This window comes from Bos taurus, chromosome 19 (assembly GCF_002263795.3).
Source record: "Bos taurus isolate L1 Dominette 01449 registration number 42190680 breed Hereford chromosome 19, ARS-UCD2.0, whole genome shotgun sequence".
In the NCBI taxonomy this organism is placed as follows: Eukaryota; Metazoa; Chordata; class Mammalia; order Artiodactyla; family Bovidae; genus Bos; species Bos taurus.
This window is the reverse complement of record NC_037346.1, coordinates 61,445,791-61,465,336: the sequence shown is the minus strand read 5'-3', so window position 1 is coordinate 61,465,336 and position 19,546 is coordinate 61,445,791. Positions and strand designations below refer to the sequence as shown.

Sequence of the window (19,546 nt, the reverse complement as noted above, 5' to 3'; positions counted from 1 at the left end):
TTGAACATCAGCCCTGAAAGAGACTTTATTCACAGCCGAAACGACAAGAAAACACAAAGTGTGTGCACGAATTTTTTGTCCACCTTTTCTGGACGTATGCAAACCAAGAGTACCGGCTAAAAAGAAATAAACTGTCAGTCAGACGACATCTGCTCTGCTTACCCGGCTTCTGGGTTTACATCGTGCAGTATTATTAAGTCTGTTGGCGGGGGGAAAAAAAAGAGTTCTCACGGCAAAGTACGAATGGAAAGACTTTGGTGCACCAAATTTTCATGACTATCTCAAAATCAGTCCTCCAAATAAAAGTATCTCTATAGACACTACCAGCTGAATACCGAGAAATACTGGGTTGGCCAGAAAGATTCGCTTGGGTGTTTCCATAACATCTTAACTTTTTGGCCAACCCAATACTACCTAGAGATGCCAAATCAGAACGCTGTCCACTGAGAAAGGGTGAGTCAACAGCTAGCTGCTGACCAGGACAATTCGCTGCCAACTTCTTACAGAAATCAGTGGATGACATCACGCGCATTTTCTTAGCAGGTGGACTTTGGTTGGGTTCCTCTTGTGATTTCAAGACTCCTACTCCAAGAACTGAGAGCTGTGTATGCAAGACAGACATTCCACCAGCAGCTGAGGAATTCACTAAAAGGCGCCTGAAATGCTAAGATCAGGCAACCCCAGAGCTTTGATAAACATTCCACCCAAGTTTTCGGTGATCTTACGAGCTCGGTTGCTCAGTCGTGTCCAACTCTTCTGCGACCCCGGGGCTTCCCAGGTGGTGCTACTGGGAGCCCACCTGCCAATGCAGACGCGAGAGAGACAGTTTCCATCCCTGGAGAGGGAAGAAGGGAATGGCAACCCGCTCCAGTGTTCCTGCCTGGAGAATCCTGTGGACAGAGGAGACTGGCGGGCCACAGCAAGGTCACCAAGAGTCGGACAGGACGGAGCGAGTTAGCAGGCACAGCACACGAACCTTCTCTGTAAATTCAAGTCAAGGTCGTACACGGATTCTCCAGGAACATCACTGACTCTGTAACATGTTACACTCGCTCCCCTTTCTAGGGTGTGATTTTAAGGTCTTGATTGTCCCCACTGCTCAAGGCAAACGCAACTGTGTTTAATGTTACACTGAAAGTTTGAAAAAGAACTGTTTGTGTAAATACTTACTACATAGAAGCAAAATGACCAAAGGCCGCTATTTTTCCTCCTCTTACGAAAAATAAATGCTACCACGTACATCAGGGAGACAAGTGAAGCCGCATAACCAAGCGTCAGGACAACCTGAAAACAATACAAAGACACACCAAAGTCAAGAAAATGAAACATTAACTGAGGGAGAGGTTACAAGCGTTGCTGAAGCTTCTCGTCACACATGCTCTCTGCGTGGTTTCTGTTTGGGTGTGTGACAGACCAAGAATGGAAACGGCACTACTGTACGAAACTGCATCAGTGTGAAAGTTTACCAGGAATTGCTGTGTAAAGATACTCTCTGTGCCATTGTTACTTACCAAAGCAAATACAATTCGGCTTGTGAGATAAATGTGCTCTCTGTTTGCTAGGTAGAAAATCAAATACATGGCAAGGAGCATGAGACTGTAGAGGCTGACATCCACCAGCGCCTGCCCACACCAGTACGCAGAGGGGAAGAGGCCAGAGATCCACAGCTGGGACTTGGTTCTCTTCTGATGGAAAACCGTAGCAGATACATGGATTCAGTTGGAATTCAAATACAAAAAAAAATAAAACACACATCAGGTGATTTTCAAAGGTAAATATAATCTAATATTCTAATACATTTTTAGAAAGATTTAAGTGTCTTGAAGTGGACCATTCTTTGAAGACTTTATTGAATTTGTCACAATACTGCTTCTGTTCCATATTTTGGTTTTTTGGCTGTCAGGCACACGGGATCTTAGCTTCCTGACCAGATATCGAACCTGCACCCCATGCATTGGAAGGCGAAGTCTTAACCACTTGGACCACTAGGGAAGTCCCTAAAATTTTTAAAAGTCTAATATTTTAATATTTTAATCTGCTTCCCTGATAGCTCAGTTGGTAAAGAATCTGCCTGCAATGCAGGAGACCCCAGTTAAATTCCTGGGTTGGGAAGATTCGCTGGAGAAGGGATAGGCTACCCACTCCAGTATTCTTGGGCATTTCTTGTGCCTCAGCTGGTAAAGAATCCACCTGCAATGCGGGAGACCTGGGTTCGATCCCTGGGTTGGGAAGATCCCTTGGAGAAGGGAAAGGCTTCCCACTCCGGTATTCTGGCCTAGAGAATTCCATGGACTGTATAGTCCATGGGGTCACAAAGAGTCAGACAGGACTGAGTGACTTTCACTTTTTCAATATCTTAATTACGTGTACACCGCTTTTAGGAGGCCAATGACAAAAGAGCCAGGTGCATCACGGTGGACGTTTAAACGTAAGAATTGTTTTATCTGGTAGGTTTGAAGAATAAATAGAACAGCAGCCTCCTAATGATCAAAGCCTGAATCAGTCTCCTTCAAAAGAAACGCTGTTTTGTCATCCGAAGAACAGTAAATTCTCCATTATATAACTATGCTCCTGGATAATTACTGACTCAGATGGTAAGAGATGACTTGTTTAAATCTGATGAGACTTGCCCTCCATAATGCCCTCCATAATGGGCATGACCCAACACAAATACAACCAAAAAACTGTATTCTGCACAATGGCAAGTGGATTAAAGTCTTAACTGTGGTCCTCAATTTCAGTATCAATGGTTTCTTCCCTGTGGTTAGGAAATAATGTGGCTGAAAGTTTTATCATATTCCCCTTTGAAGGTTTAGGTTAATCTGAGTGCCTGCCAGACTGTTGCCCTCTTCGTATCATTCTGAAGTAACAAGCACTTTGTGTTCTTAGAAGTAACTTTTCTGCTGCTGCTGCTGCTAAGTCACTTCAGTCGTGTTCGACTGAAGTCTGTGCGACCCCATAGATGGCAGCCCACCAGGCTCCCCTGTCCCTGGGATTCTCCAGGCAAGAAGGCTGGATCGAGTTGCCTTGTCCTTCTCCAATGTGTGAAAGTGAAAAGTGAAAGTGAAGGCGCTCAGTCGCTTCCAACTCCTAGTGACCCCACGGACTGCAGCCTACCAGGCTCCTCCGTCTATGGGATTTTCCAGGCAAGAGTACTGGAGTGGGGTGCCATTGCCTTCTCTGAACTTTTCTGACTTGACAGAAAGAATATCGAACTGTATTATCTGAGTTACACACATTACACTGTTCTCCTGTGAGAACACCCACAGCACTGAACACAGAATGGCTGAGGCCCCCGCGCTTTTCCTCCCTCCTCCCTCTTCTTACTTTGTAATCGCTGACACTGTTCATGGCGATGTAAGGAGACAGGCTGCATGTGACGAAAAACAAGAAGAACGAGCCTTGGGGGAGCCTCGTCCGGAGCAGCATGTGGCCCTGCAGACAGAGGACGCACTTGGTGGGGCACACGACCAGAAGCACAGTGTCACACCAGAAAACCTTGATGTAACGCTGTAAGTCGATGCCACCTCAACAAAACAATTCATTAACCACATTCATATAGTAAAGTGCTTAAAACCAGTGAGCATTTGTAAAAAGCAAAGAAATACCCATCTTCACAAAAGCACGTGCTTCTGGAAGTACTGAAAAATCAAACACGCACATCTAGTTCATCGATCTCCACCCACAGAGGTGGGGAGGGGTAGAAGTTCCTGATCACTCAACGTGAAGCTTCAACTCCGAGGGAAAAAAAAGACAAGTGAAAAATGACTCAGAACCATTTCAGGGTGTGTATTGAAAAGAACTGAAAGCAGAGACCTGTCTGCACTGTTCATAGCAGTGCTGTTCACACGAGCCAAGGGACATAAGCAGCCACAAGTCCTCAGACAGATGAACGGGTATGCATGAGCAGAATCATTCACCCTTAGAGGAGGAAGTGCTGTCACACGCTGCAACACGCGTGAACTGAGGGGTGTCGGGAAATGGGAAGGAAGTCAGGCACGAGAGACGAGTGCTGGTAAGTGATCCACTGACAGGAGTCAGATTCCCAGAAAGAGCCACAGAACGGGGGTCAGGAGGGGCCACGGCCGGCGGGGAGCAGGGAGTCTTGTTTGGCGGAGATAAAGTGCTAATTCTGCAAGACAGAAGAGTTCCGGAGACCTGACTCACGACAGTGTGAATATACTGAACACTTCCGAAGTGTACCCTTAAAAACGCCTAGATGAAATGACAGCCAGTGGAATCTGCTGTGTGCCTCAGGGAGCTGAAACAGAGCTGACAGCCTCGGGGGTGCGGTGGGGTGGGAGCCGGGGTGTTTCAGGAGGGAGGGGTCTATGTATGCCGATGGCTGGTCCGTGTTGACACCAACACTATACCGTAAAGCAATTATCCTTCAATCAAAAATAAAGACATTTTAAGACATGACTAGATGGTAAGTTTTTGCGTTATGGGGCTTTTTTTAAACCACAATACAAAAACTAATAATTAAGGAACGATGAGAGAAGTAGATAATTCAGGCCTGAGCAACCGTCTTCCTCAGCAAACCTAGTGATGAAGAAGTGAAGATACTGGTAGCTGACTGGGAGCTTCTGAAGCACAGACTTGAAAGGAAACCTCACTGCACTAGGCCCACCGTCAAAGAGAGAAACTTGAACTCACTTCCCCCAAATCGGTGTCGAGTCTGGCCTTAAGCTCGGGGCGGGCTTCCCAAGTGGCGCAGTGGTAAAGAACCTGCCTGCCAGTGCAGGAGATGTCAGAGATTTGGGTTTGATCCCTGGGTCCAGAAGATCCCCTGGAGGAGGGCACAGCAGCCCATTCCAGTCTTCTAGCCTGGAGAATCCCATGGACAGAGGAGCCTGGTGGGCCACAGTCCATGGGGTCACAAAGAGTCAGACACGACTGAGCGACTTAGCACACACAGGTACAGAGCTGCCTCCAGGATTAATTACAGGAGGCCAGGGCAGTAGCCTGTCTCAAAATCATTCTCAAACTTTCCTTCAGGCTTTGGAAGCTACATCTACAAATTCTAATGTTTCAGCAGGGAGAATGCATCACTGTCTTTCTGAGAATGGCTGAAAGGAGAAAGGTATGCCCCTCTGGGGATGTCTAAGAGAATAACCTTGGGGCCTCGGTCCATTTTGATCCTGACTAAACAAGCAATAAAATGAGGAAAGTCAATGACCAAGAGGGGCTGCAGCGCCCCCAGTCTAGCCAGCGGCCCCTCTGTCGACAGGGTCCCTTCAGACCCCCTTGTCCGGCCACCGCCCCGCTCTCACAGCCAGCGGCAGCTTCAGCTCAGCTCAGTCTCCCCCGTCTACCTCACGTGTGCGCCCAGCACCACTAAGGCAGTGAAGGCCCCGACCGAGCTCAGCCCTCTGTCACAGATCGGGCTCATGCTTCTGATGGCTCTGTCTCCAATTGCGTTTCTTGCTCTCCCAACCTCCTGGTTTGGAATAGTCAGGGTCCGCTTCAGGACATCCTCTAGGGTACCAGTGGGGGTCTAATCAGAAAGTCTTCACCACCTTCAGTACTTAAAACAGAGGGAAGTCAATCACGCAAAGATTACGCAGGTGGGGAGAGCGGAGGAGCCAAGGGTAAGGAAGCCATTGTCCCTTCCGGGTTAGAAGGTGCAGGGGAAGTGACGTGACCAAAGCCCACGGTGTGCGACCTTTCTGCCCTCCTGGCTCCGATCCCTGCTTCCTGCTGTCTAAATCCAGGCTAGAGCCGGCTGACAAAGACCCCTGAGAACGTGGCTCTGGGTATCAGACACCCTTGCGATGCAGAGCAATGATGGGTGAGCGAAGGGATGGATCTGAAGGGAAGGTGGCCCAAGAGCCAGCGGATTCTCCTTCACTTCAGTCAGTCCGCTACCCATGGAGTCAATGAAAGGTCCACCACCGAGCAATACTGGCTTTACAAGATTCTAAAGCTGGTTACCAGGGCTCCCAACTTCCAACCCGTTGTACGCACCCACCCACACACACACACACACACACACACACTCTCACTCTCTGTCTCCAAGACACTTCTGCAGTCAACCTTGTAGTTTTTCAGCAGATTCCTTAGGCGACTATGACAGAATACTGAAAAATATCCCCTCATGCAAATCCTTTAGTGATAACTTAGGAAAAATCATACGTTGCTAAATATAGCCTGTTTGAAAAATTAAGACGAAGTGGTTTTTAGGACTGACAATCCAGAGGACCTGTAGCACTTACTCAACAGCCCAAGAAGGTAAACGAGCAAACCCAGCGCTTACCAAAGGGTATGAGCTTCTCTCGGTCCGAATGCGCTGTGTTTGATTAAACATCCGAAGCAGCACGTTGCTGACGACGCTCATGAGGACAGGGAAGCAGTGCAGCTGCTTGGTGTTGCACACGACTGAGAAGCCATAGTCCTTCCCAGGAGACAAAGACAGACAACGTGACGACTCTACGTCGCTGAAGAGGAGAGAGCTTGGCGGCGCATCTGCTGGTGTGACCGCCTGAGTGAACTGCCTTTCTGAGCGTCACCTTTCTCTTTTGTGGGGGGGCAGTGAACGGGCTGGGACACGGCTTAAATGAGTTCATGTACATTAGGTTCTGGTGGAGCAGATAGCAGAGCTGGCAATATGCATTTTTATCAGCATTACTGATTTGAAATCATTCATTCTCATTTTGCTTACGAGGAAGTTTTATCGACCAGGATTTAACAGTGGCCCCGACAAGGGGACACTAAGCTTACAGACAGCAAGCAAAGGAACCCTGATTTTCTGGGTAGGAGGTAAGCATGGGATTACACTGCCAATGAAGCGTTTTCACACTCTCTGAGACCACCTTTATGTTCTTCATGTTTATAAAGATGCTCACGCAGGCTTCTCTGGTGGCTCAGTGGATTCTTTAGAATCCGCCTGCCCATGCAGGAGACAGGTGCGATCTCTGGCCCGGGAAGATCCCACATTCCACGGAACAACTAAGCCCATAACTACAGCGCCTGTGCTCCAGAGCCCGGGAACCGCAGCTACTGAGCTCACGCGCCTAGAGCCGTGGGCCCAGCAAGAGAAGCCGAGTCTGGAGAGGAGCCCCACTCGCTGCACCCAGAGAAAAGCCTGTGCACAGCAGGGGAGGCCCAGCACAGCCAGAGACACACAGAATTCTAAAAGTGTTCCTGCATCGTCCAACGTTACCCATCGTTCACAGCAAACACCTGAGATCAGGAACAAATAAAGCCGCTGAGAAGCAGCGGAGTTCCCGAGAGTCGGCACAGAGATTACGCATTTTCCCAAGTGCCTGCTGTCGGGAGGTCTAGTGATTCATCTTCAATGACTTTTGCTTTATTTCCCTTGTAGCAAGAAAGAAACAGCCAGCTTCATGGAATCCGGCCCCAGCTTTCCACTGGGATGTAAACTCAGAGTTTTACTGAAGATTGGGATGTATTTTCAATAGTCTTATTCCTGTGAGAGGGTCTCTATTACTTGCACTCTGTTACCCAAATTGAAACATATTAAAATATTAAATAATAAACTGAGAGCACTTTCCTCCCAGAGGTTTCATGTGATTATTATAGTATTTAATGTATTTTCTCAATATATAAAAATATCACTTGGGTAGTTCATCATTAAATGGGATTTTTTAAATTCAAAATTATAGGGGTTGGTACTCAGAAGGTCTAATATTTTATTGAGTCTGAATAATGCAATGACATCTAGGTACCTTCAAATGTAAAAAATCTTCTAATTCAAAATTTAAGATAAAAATGTGTTACAACAACTTATTTAAATGTCACAGTTTACTCAATGATAACCCCACGTGTTTCTGCGTTGTCACTGTATACTAGCTGGGTTGACTTTTCACAGTGTTTAAATCAGCTAAAATGTAGCACTTTAGCTTTTCTTCATAAAAGCAAACACAAGAGGCAAGCGGCAAGCATACCTTTCGTTTCCCAGAAACGATGATGGCCCCATTGTAAGAGGGATCTTCGGTGCCATTTCTGTTTTCAAAGTCATCCACCTCCAAAATTATATTTTGATGCTTCAGTGACTGTATAAAATCTTCAATGTTTGATTCTAGCATGAAATCCAGAACAGAAGGCCACAGAAAGCAAGAGTACGTGTGACCATTTTTAAAAATAAACCACACACACACAGTCAAGATTTGTAGAATGCCGAGTAAAGGCATGTCTCTGTGGGCAGCAAAAGAATAATAACACTGGCCCATGAAAGAGAAGCCATTCCACTATCTTCTGTTACCACTGAGCCACCGAAGAAGCCTGAAATAAGCAGTCAGGCAAAACCAACTGCCCATCATTTAGGGTAACAAGATCATGGGTTCTAATCGGTCTTAAAGAACGTTCCTAGATTTTGTTGGAGGGGCACAGTGTCTAACAATGCCATTGTCACGTTATCAGTCGGCGTGTATAGAGTTTCTGGCGTGGGTTAGGCTGCTGTAATGCAGAGACCTGAAAACCGAGTGCTTCTGTGAGTACAGAAACCCGTCTCCATCTCCCAGAAGAGCTGAGGACCCTCAGGCGGACAGACTGGCAGGTCAGATGAGCTACAGGCGACTCAGGCTCCTTCCGCTGTCCCGGCAGCTCCCAAAGTCACAGACACGCATCGCCCCTCACCAAGTTCTTTTCCATAGTGAGGTTTAAACACACATTTTACTCTCTTATAATTTGCTTCCCCCTACCTGTGCTATTTAACAATAAAAATCACTTTTTTCTGGATTTAAATTTTGTTTTTCTGTTTACCTGTGTTATTGATGATCAATAAGCTGGTACGGGGGCCCTGGGGAAGTTGTCCCGGAGAGAGGAAATACAACTCAGGTTTAAACTCCAAATCAGCGGTTTCATTCAACATGGCATAGAATATGCTTTCCACAATCAAAGGGAACACTGCAACTCCAAACACGAACAGTCTATCGATACAGAAATATTACCATATGAACGCACTGCGACAGAACAGTGTTATTTATTCAGCCAGGCATTTCACAGGTATTTGTTGAGTGCCATCTATAATTGGTGCTAAAATTTTGAAAGTCACACCTTCACATGCCGTGCGTGGGCGCATGCTCAGTCCTAAGTCATGTCTGACTCTCTGTGACCCCATGGACTGTAGCCCGCCAGGCTCCTCTGTCCATGGGAGGCTCTAGGCAAGAATACTGGAGTGGGTGGCCATGCCCTCCTCCAGGGGATCTTCCCAACCCAGGGACTGAACCCGAGTCTGTTGCATTCGCAGGCGGGTTCTTAACTGCTGAGCCGCCAGGAAAGCCTGGCATTGCGATATAAACATAGGCTATCACACTATGAAAGTTAAACGGACATGTGGAGAAGGCTGCTCAAGCCCTAACGTCAGGTGTGCCCACTGTGGGTATAATCAAATGCGACTTTCACCCATCCCCTGGCAGGGATGCTGCTGGGGGTACCGTGTTCTAGGATTTTTGTTTGCTTGTCCGCTTTTCTAGATCCAAAATAACAACTTAGTTTTTGTTGTTTTTAAAATTCTTTTCCAGTACAGGTCATTACAGAGTAGAGCTCCCTGGGCTGTACGGCAGGTCCTCATCAGACACCCATGTTTCATGCAGTACTGCGTGCGTGTTCATCCCAAGCTCCAGTTTACCCGCCACCCCCAACACTTCTCCTTTGCTAACTGTGACAAGCCAGCAAACTCTGCTTCTGTTTTGTAAATAAGTTCATCTGTACCTTTTTAGGAGATTCCACATATAAACAACATGGTATATTTGTCTTTCACTTTCTTCCCTCACTACAATCCCTAGGCTCATCTGCTGCTGTAAACGACATTATTCAGTTTTTTATGGCTGAGTAGTATTTCATCATATTCTAGTTTCAGATTCGCCCCCGTTTAACCCTCTCTTGATATTCACTGTCTAAGAAGCCGCGTGCCCCGATACTCACAGGATCAGAAGCCCTTTCTTTCCTCGTCTTAACTGTAAGAAACGGAGCCGTGCCATCGCCCAGAACTGCAGCCTCCAGAGGCCGGCGATGCTCATGGCCTTCTGCGTCTCAGGGGCAGGAGGGCAAGGTGGATCCATCTCATGCAGCCGTCCCGTGTCCCTGCTCATTTCCACTTGTTCAAAATCTACACACACGCGCACACACACAGAATACACGCGCATTACTAATGGCATCTTGGGCACCACAGCTTTCTCTTTGTAACAATATTAAACGTGGTTTTAGAATGTTCGTGGTTACAAAGCAAAGAAGGTTGGAAGCAAATCAGGTGCGTGATGCCCACATTCAATAAACTCAGTGGGGAAAATACGGTGAATTCATACAAAACGTGGAACTCAGGAAAGATGATCACATTATGCCCAGTCTTTGAAAAGACAGAGAAGGTCCCATATGTGACAATATTCTGAGGGATTTCAAGAAATCTCTTCCACAGGAACACCCAATCATGGATGCCTAAATATCTACTTAAAATTTTATGCGGAAAAATTGTCAGATCTGAAACCACCAGATTGGTACCTGATTCCCAAATACATGCTGTACAAGCAGCATGATTTGGGACAAACCATTTAACTGCTGTTCGGCCTGATTTTCTCACGTGTAAAAGTGTGCCCATGGCATTTGTCACAAAGGTTATTTTGTTGTTAGTCGCTCAGTCGTGTCCGACTCTTTGCAACCCCAAGGACTGTAGCCCGTCAGGCGCCTCAGTCCATGGGATTTCCTGGGCAAGAATACCAGTGTGGGTTGCCATTTCCTTTTCCCAGGGATCTCCCCGACCAGGACTGAACCCACACATCCTGCACTGCAGGAGGATTCTTTACCCCTGAACCATCTGAAAAGCCCATAAAGGTTCTTATAGGAAGGTAACTGCAATATAGCCACACGTCCATCAAAGTGTCTGCCATAAAGGCTGCAGAATGACAGCTCTTTTTATCATCGTCCATTAAAATACATGTTGGGCTTCGCTGGTGGCTCAGTGATAAGGAATCTGCCTGTCAATGTGAGAGACCCATTGATTGAACCCAGGGTTCAATCCCTGGGTTGGGAAGACCCCTTGGAGAAGGAAATGACAACCCATTCCAGTATTCTTGCCTGGGAAATCCCATGGACAGAGGAGCCTGGCGGGTTACATAAAGCCCATGGGGTCGCAAAGGGTCAGACATGACTTGGCGAATAAACCGTCACCACCACCAAAACACACCTTAGGAGATTACTGAATCCTTTTCCCCATTAAGGCTCAGTGAAATTCTGCACACGCACAAGGTAAGGGCAATCTTGACAAGAAACATCTGCTCAGACTTCATGACCCTGATGGAGAGCCTCTGACATCCTCAGAGAATCCAAGAAGCAGGGATTTCTGGGAGAGGAGACAGAAGCTAAAAGAGGAAGCAAATCGTTTCTGAAGGGAAGTCTGGGATGCGCCAAGGAGGGCCTGTGTTTAGTCCTGGTGACGACGTGAGGAAAAGGCTGACAGCCCTTCCCAAACAGCACAGTCAGATCCGGAATGTGTCTCGTTCTTGGTGAGAGCCACACACAAGATACTCTAGACACTAAGCTGACACACGACCATTTGGAAATTGGTCTCCCATGACGCATACGAATGGACGTACCTTGCTCAGCCATTGAGTTTCCCTCCAGTTTCGTAAAGACTTCATTCAGAGTTGATGTGGAAACCTCATAACTCAGCACACCCAGGCTGCAATCCTCATCGAGGTCACTGAAGAGGTCTAAGGCAACAGGAGGGGACAGAGACGTCTGAATACCACGTGGACAACTAAGCCTCGTGAATGGACACATCTGCACGATGGTGCCGAGCGCTGTGCAGAAGCCCCCTTCTTTGGAGGCAAAATTTCAGCAGGATGCACTCCCTCTGTGACATGAAGAGGGAGGCCCACCCCCGCCCTCGTGCACAAACCCTCTGCATCCGTCATCTTCCTACAGCTCAAAATGCGCCCACAAACTTCTTTGAGGAAAGATGAACGATCAGAGAGAGCACCACCTTCTCACCAATGCCCCAGAAATCAACTGTCACCCCTCAAATTACCATCACCCCTCAAATCACCGTCGCCCCACAAATCACCGTGCCCCCTCAAATCACCGTCGCCGCACAAATGACCATCACCCCTCAAATTACCATGGCCCCTCAAATCACCGTGCACTCCTGCCTCTATTCCTGAGTTTCCTTCCGGGTGGTCTGCAGCTCCTCCCACCCAAGGCCGCCTCTTTGATTTGGGTCCTGAACCCCTTCCCCTCTGGGGCTCTCGGGGACCTCCCAACTACCTCCTCCTTTTATCTCCGGCATCATCAGCGTCTGCAAGTACTGGGCCATCCCAGATCACACGCCCAAATGCGTAAGGTCACCCGCTGAGCAGAGCCGCGCGCGCGCGCGCGTGTGTGTGTGTGTGTGTGTGTGTGTGTGTGCACGCGACAAGCAGCGGTGAAACAAAGGAAGACTCTGCCCCTCCCACACGAGTGCATTCATTACTCCAAAGATCTGTCTCTTCTGCTGTCTTCCATTAGTCACTCCTACTCACACATAACCTGCTGCTGCTGCTGCTAAGTCGCTTCAGTTGTGTCTGACTCTGTGCGACCCCATAGACGGCAGCCCACCAGGCTCCTCTGTCCCTGGGATTCTCCAGGCAAGAACACTGGAGTGGGTTGCCATTTCCTTCTCCAATGCATGAAAGTGAAAAGTGGAAGTGAAGTCGCTCAGTCATGTCAGACTCTTAGCGACCCCATGGACTGCAGCCTACCAGGCTCCTCCGTCCATGGGATTTTCCAGGCAAGAGTACTGGAGTGGGGTGCCATTGCCTTCTGCGTTCTCCAATGCAATCCCTATAAATTACCAATGGCATTTTTTCACAGAACTAGAACAAAAATTTCACAATTCATATGGAAACACGAAAGACCCAGAATGGACAAAGCAGTCTTGAGAAAGAAGGATGGAGCTGGAGGAATCAACCTTCCTGACTTCAGATTATACTATAAAGCTACAGTCATCAAGACAGTATGGTACTGGCACAAAAACAGAAATATAGACCAATGAAACAAGACAGAAAGCCCCAAAATAAACCCAGGCACCTAGGGGTACCTTATTCTTGACAAAGGAGGCAAGAATATACAACAGGGCAAAGACGGCCTCTTCAATAAATGTGCCGGGAAAACTGGACAGCTACATTTAAGAGAATGAAATTAGAAGACTTCCTAACACATAACCTACACAAACCCAAATGCTACCCTTATATCCCTGCCACCTGCCCAGAAGCTATTGTTTTCAAGCATCAGTGGTTCCAATTTTCTTCTTAATTCAATGAATACGTTTTCTTGGCGGGGGGGGGGGGGGGGGGGACTTGTTTGTTTTTATTCTTTTAACTTGGTCTCTCTCTTTTTAAAATTTAGTGACATTCAAAGCTGTTGACTATACCCTCCTTCTGGAAACATTTTCTCCCTTGAGTTAATAAGAACAAACTCTTATTTCTCCTTCAACTGCCCTGGGGTGCTCCAGATTTCCACCATGCTCTGACCCATCCTCCACTCCCTCCCGAGGGTTCAGTCCTGTGTCACCTTCTCAGTAATCCAATCCCTTGCATTAAATCCATCTAATATGCAGATGCAATTGATTCAACCCAAATCACTGAATGAGTGATTCCCAGATTAAGCTCTCACTCTGCTCTCTGAATTCCTGTATCCCATAACCAACTATACACTTGGCCGTTGGACAGCTCCACTTGGAAGTTCTCATCTCAGCTTCAGCTCCTTAAGAAACCCAACCCCAAACAAAATCCGAATCCACCACATATGAAAGCTGTAACAACGGTGTGAACACTTGTTTCCAAGTTCGTCCCCTTGTACTGGTACTAAATTACCTGGAAATTTATTTGTCCTTTCCGCAGGCAATGTATACACAAGCTTTTCTTTGCTTTCCGTTTTCAGTTTAGCATCAGGGATGTGGTGATTAATGAGGGATGTTATTTTTTCTGGATCACACGTTTCATTTCTGTACAAACTAATATGTAAAAGGAAAGACACTTCATTTGTGTTTTCTCTACCGCTGCCGCAAAAGCAGGGCTCTTGTCGGATTTCTAGCCTTTGTGTATTAGTTTACTTGGCTTTAGGGAGCAAACAAATGAGGAAATAACAACAGTAACAACAATGTCATCAGTTTGGAAAATCTTGGGATCTATATATACAGAGACGTATCAGCTCAAAAGCAAAAGTACACAAAAGCAAATACTGCGATTAAAATGATATATCAAGTATGAGAGAAACACAGGCAGACAGGAACATTAGGCAGGAGATTTCTCAGGGAAAATAATTACCACACCAGACTGTGCAGATGTTAGAAAACTAGTGTCTAATAGGGAAATCTGCCCTTCACACATGTTTTGTTTCATCATCAAGGTTTTTTCCAAAAAGTATTGGTTTGGCCTGGACACACTTGCTGGTTGGAGTGTGTCTTTGTCTCCAGATTTCCTCCCTGTTGACGGTAGCTTCTAGAAGGACTTGACTTCGTGTCCTGTGAAAGGACGGCATCTACCCGAGCACTGCATGGGTCAGCTGAGGAAATTCAGGGCAGGAAAAGGTCGAGGCCTGTCAGACCACCCACGGCCTCAGCCTGGACGGGGTCCATGAGGTTAGACCACCCATGGCCTCAGTGTAGACAGGGGTTCAGGAGGTCAGACCACTCACAGCCTCAGTCTGGACAGGGGTTCAGGAGGTCAGACCACTCACAGCCTCAGACTGGACTGGGATCCATGAGGTCAGACCACACACGGCCTCAGCCTGGATGGGGGTCCATGAGGTCAGACCACCCATGGCCTCAGTCTGGACAGGGGTTTGGGAAGTCAGACCACACATGGCCTCAGTTGGACGGGGGTCCACGAAGTCAGACTACCCATGGCCTCAGCCTGGAGGGGGGTCCAGAAGGTTAGATCACATATGGCCTCGGCCTGGATAGGGGTCCACGAGGTCAGGCCACCCACGGCCTCAGCCTGGAAGGGGGTCCAGGAGGTAAGACCACCCACAGTCTCAGCCTGGAAGGGGGTCCGGGAGGCAGTCATCAGTCTTCTAGGGCTTCTCCCTTTGAAATCTGCCCCGTCCTCAGCGCTGGTGAAAATGCAGGCGACAAGAATACAGAGGAGCACGCGGCAGACCCAGACCAACCCAGCTGAGCGAGCTGAAGCGTGAGATCCCAGTCTCTCTCGGGGCAGCCTACCTTGGAGACAGCCCATCACTGAAGATGCGTCTACAGAGCCAGGCCACCCCCAGTGCCTTTACCTTAGGTGATAGCCGAGACCCCATCTTCGCTTCAAAAAGACAGACGAGCCCGCGCACTTCAGCCTCCCTTTGGACAGGATCACTTTCCTATCTGAGCAGAAAGAAGCAAGACAGGGAAGACGGGGTCATCACCTCCTCACTGTGTGGAAAAAATGGGGGGCGGTGCCAGGACTCAGATTTCCAAAGAAGAAGTGTCCTGTGGGGCCTAACTCCATCTCACGGGCTTTTAAAAACATGAAACGTGCACTGAAATGCACGCATTTAAAATGAGCTTCTGGCAGCCTGGAAGGGAGGCAGTTTGGAGGAGAAAGGATACACGTGTATGTAGGGCTGAGTCCCTTTGCTGTTTGCCTGAAACTATCGGAACACTGTTAATCGACTATACCCCAACACAAAATCATCTTAATGTTTAAAAAAATTTAAAACTATTATTGTGTATAAAATAAAGTTAAAAGTAAATAAAATGAGCTTCTGCATGGGAGAATGGATAAATACATGTTTTGAACTGTGGTGCTGGAGAAGACTCTTGAGAGTCCCTTGGACTGCAAGGAGATCCAACCAATCCATCCTAAAGGAAATCAGTCCTGAATATTCACTGGAAAGACTGATGTTGAAGCTGAAACTCCAATACTTTGACCACCTGATGCAAAGAGCTGACTCATTAGGAAAGACCCTGATGCTGGGAACACTGAAGGCAGGAGGAGATGGGGATGACAGAGGATGAGATGGTTGGATGGCGTCACTGACTCAATGGAGATGAGTCTGAGCAAGCTCCAGGAGTCGGTGATGGACAGGGAGGCCTGGCGTGCTGCAGTCCATGGGGTTGCAAAGAGTCAGACACGACTGAGCGACTGAACTGAACTGATATGTTTGGCTGAATTTCTCTGCTATGCAACTGGAACTATTACAAAACTGCTCAACTATACTCCAATAGAAGAAAAAAAGTTAAAAAATTAAATTAATAAAAAAATGAGCTTCTGCATTCCAGTCTACTTCAGTGGCTTCTGATACTTCTTGAAAAAAAATAAACAAACCATAAATTCCATAAGCATATTTTCTACTCTGGATGATAAAAAATTTTCGACATTTTTCAACCAAATAGACATAAAAGAAGACTGGGATGCTGAAATTAACCAAGACCTGATCTGAAAAGCTGTCAACACGGTTTTTCATTAGCGCTCACAGTCCAGCATGTGCAGAGCTGGTGAGGAATTCTACAGGGGGACTAGAGGGCAGTCATTCCCCAGACTCCTGTACAATACAGACACGCTGAGGGAACAAGGGCAGCAGTCTTGCCCTGGGAATCCATGTCTCCCAAATTCTTCACTGTCAGACTCAGATAAAAGTCACAGTTACCAGCCAGCATGTCCGCTTCATCCATCAAGTTGGTGCTCAAGAGGATCACGCGGTCTGCTTTGCGCTCCCTGAGGAAGTTCCATATTCGATGCCTTGAGAAAGGATCCAATCCCGCAGTTGGCTCATCTAATAGCAAAACCTACAGTGGATGAAGATATAGACACCATTTCTCTCGACCTTGTTAATTGTCTCCACGGTAGAACACGGGAAACAATAAAAATCGTGCCAAATAATGACTGCCCACGGCTTGTATCCAATATACTAACACTCTTTTCCCTTTCACGCATTGGAGAAGGAAATGGCAACCCACTCCACTGTTCTTGCCTGGAGAATCCCAGGGACGGGGGAGCACGGTGGGCTGCCCTCTATGGGGTTGCACAGAGTCGGACACGACTGAAGCGACTTCGCAGCAGCAGCATGGTTACACATAGTGTGCTCTCTCTGGATACATTATAATGAAAACTCGATCACTTTCAGGGGTGAAAGAAGAGCTTCATGCTTTGACATTGGTCTTAGTAGTATTTTTTTGGATACGCCTCCTCAGCCAAGGGAAGCAAAAGCAGAAGTAAATGAGTGGGACTGCATCAAGCTCAAAAGCTTTTGCAGGGACTTCCCTGGCAGTCCAGCGGTTAAGACTCCGCATTTCCAATGCAGGGGACACAGGTTTGATCCCTGGTTGGGAACCAAGCTCTCACAGGCCATGTGGTGTGGCCAAAAAATTAAAAAATAAATGAGAATAAATTCTAAAATAAAATAGATAACTGAAATAACTATAAAAACAAAATAAAACGTTTTTGCAGGGGGAAGGAAACTAACAAAAAACCCAAAAGGCTGCCTACCACGTGGGAGAAGATACTCGCAAATGATTTGACCAATAAGGAATTAACATCCAAAATATACAAAGGACTCACATGATTCTATAAAAAAAAAAAAAAAAAACCTGATTACAAAATGGTCAAGGGATCTGAACAGACATTTTTCAAAGAAGACATATTTATAGCCAACAGACACATGAGCTACTCAACATCACTAACCATCAGGGAAATGAGTGAACATCAGAACCACAATGAGATATCACTCACACCTGTCTGAATGGCTATTATCCAAAAGACAGTGAATAACAAATATTGGTAAGGACATGGGGAAAACAGGACACTTGTGCACTGTTGCTGGGAATGTCCACTGGTGCAGTCACTGTGGAGAACAGTGTGGGGTTTCCTCAAAAGCTGAAATTAAAAATAGAACTACCGTACAATCCAGAAATTTTACTTCTGTATTTTTCCAGAAAAAAACACAAAAAACCCAAAACAGTAATTCAGAAAGACACATGTATCCTTATATTCACTGCAGTGTTATTTATAGTAGCCAAGATATGGAAACCACCTAAATGTCCGTCGATAGGTGAACGGATAAAGAAGATGTGGCATATATACATGTGTATATATATACAGTGGAATATTACTCAGCCAAACACAGAATGAACGCTTGTATCTGTGACAAGAGGGACAGACCTAGAGGGTATTACACTAAGCAGAAGTCGGAGAGAGAAGACAAATGCTGCATGATCTCATTTACATGCGGAATCTAAAAATTAAAGCAAACGAGCAAACAGAGCAAAACAGAAACAAACTCACAGGTGGAGAGAAGAAACACGTGGTTGCCAGAAGGGAGCGGGGTGGGAGGATGAGTGAGATAGGCGAGGAAGATTCAGAGGCAGCAACTTCCAGTTACAAAGTAAATGAGCCCTGTCAAACGTGCTGCATGGGCATAGAGTCAATACTCTTCAGTTACTTTGCGCGATGGCAGACGGCTAGATTTATCGTGGTGGTCATCGTGTCATGCACAGGGATATTACATCACTGCGCCGGGCACCTGGACGTCACGTAGTGTTGTAGGTCAGTTATGTTTCAAGAAGGATGAGAGAAAGAAGAGGAAGAAGGAGGAGGGGGAGGAATCATCTGTGTATACAGTAAAATGTTTTTATTACACACACACACACACACACACACACACACACACACAAGCTGGACCTTGTCCTGACGCTCACTCTGCAATCCTCCTCACGTATAATCTCACTTACTTGAGGATCTCCTAAAAGGGCAATCCCAATGGTCAGCTTTCTTTTTTGACCTTCACTTAAAAGTGTAGCAAGATTATCCTGAATGTTCTGTATGTCCAATTCCAGTAAAACTCTTTGTACCTAGACAAGAAATATACAAAGCTTGAAATCCAAGATGATTCATATTATATGGAATCGGTAGCCATTTCCTTCTCCAGGGCTTCTTCCTAATCCGGGGATCAAACCCAGGTCTCCCACACTGCATGTGTATTCTTTCCCAGCTGAGCCACCAGGGAAGCCCATATATATATGTATATAAAATATGTATTAAAGGGCCTCACTGCCCGCACTTCACTTATAAGCGAGCAGTAGATCACTGACTTAACTTGGCAAACGTCCGGCAGTTCAGAGACTCTGAGCACACCCGTGTACCTCCTGTTCCACGTCCTTTGGCTGAATTCCTTTTATTTTTGCAAACAGCCTGAGGTTCTCCTTTACAGTGAGCGTGTCAAACTGAACATTGAATTGAGGACAAACACCAGTTATCTTCCGGATTTCCTCCAAGTCTTGCATTTCGGAGAGATTTTTATTATAGATGGTAACTGATCCTAAGAAGTTAAAAATAATTTAACATTGGTGAGATAATACATTTTATTAATGTCTGTAGATCTTATTTAGGAAAATATTGGCATATATTCAGAAGTATCTAAAATGATGATTTTATAATTTATTAACAACCATTAACTACTCTCAGCACAAACAGACGTTGAGAATAGTGTATACACAATATCTCCCCTGAAATATCACACAGAAATGAAGATCAGGATTTTCATGAAAATTTGGGAAATCGAAAATATATATAAAATCATGTAGTTCTGGTAAACAGCTTTAGATAAACGAACATCACTTCCT

At 46.4% G+C, this 19,546-nt stretch overlaps 1 protein-coding gene across 6 annotated transcripts in view; it reads right to left on the bottom strand.

The window, feature by feature from the left end:
- The window catches only part of ABCA6 (ATP binding cassette subfamily A member 6), a 62,987-nt gene that overhangs the window by 17,962 nt on the left and 25,479 nt on the right, over positions 1-19,546 (bottom strand). For all 6 annotated transcript variants that reach the window (XM_059878359.1, XM_024981107.2, XM_059878360.1 and 3 more), the window contains 13 exons: positions 19,067-19,242; positions 18,656-18,775; positions 16,576-16,714; positions 15,220-15,310; positions 13,809-13,948; positions 11,553-11,669; positions 9,889-10,072; positions 8,725-8,891; positions 7,908-8,041; positions 6,257-6,394; positions 3,328-3,435; positions 1,512-1,685; positions 1,171-1,284 (listed from right to left, as the gene is read on the bottom strand). In XM_059878359.1, the coding sequence (XP_059734342.1) occupies positions 1,171-1,284; positions 1,512-1,685; positions 3,328-3,435; positions 6,257-6,394; positions 7,908-8,041; positions 8,725-8,891; positions 9,889-10,072; positions 11,553-11,669; positions 13,809-13,948; positions 15,220-15,310; positions 16,576-16,714; positions 18,656-18,775; positions 19,067-19,242 (1,802 nt within the window). The remainder of the gene's footprint in view (positions 1-1,170; positions 1,285-1,511; positions 1,686-3,327; positions 3,436-6,256; positions 6,395-7,907; positions 8,042-8,724; positions 8,892-9,888; positions 10,073-11,552; positions 11,670-13,808; positions 13,949-15,219; positions 15,311-16,575; positions 16,715-18,655; positions 18,776-19,066; positions 19,243-19,546) is intronic.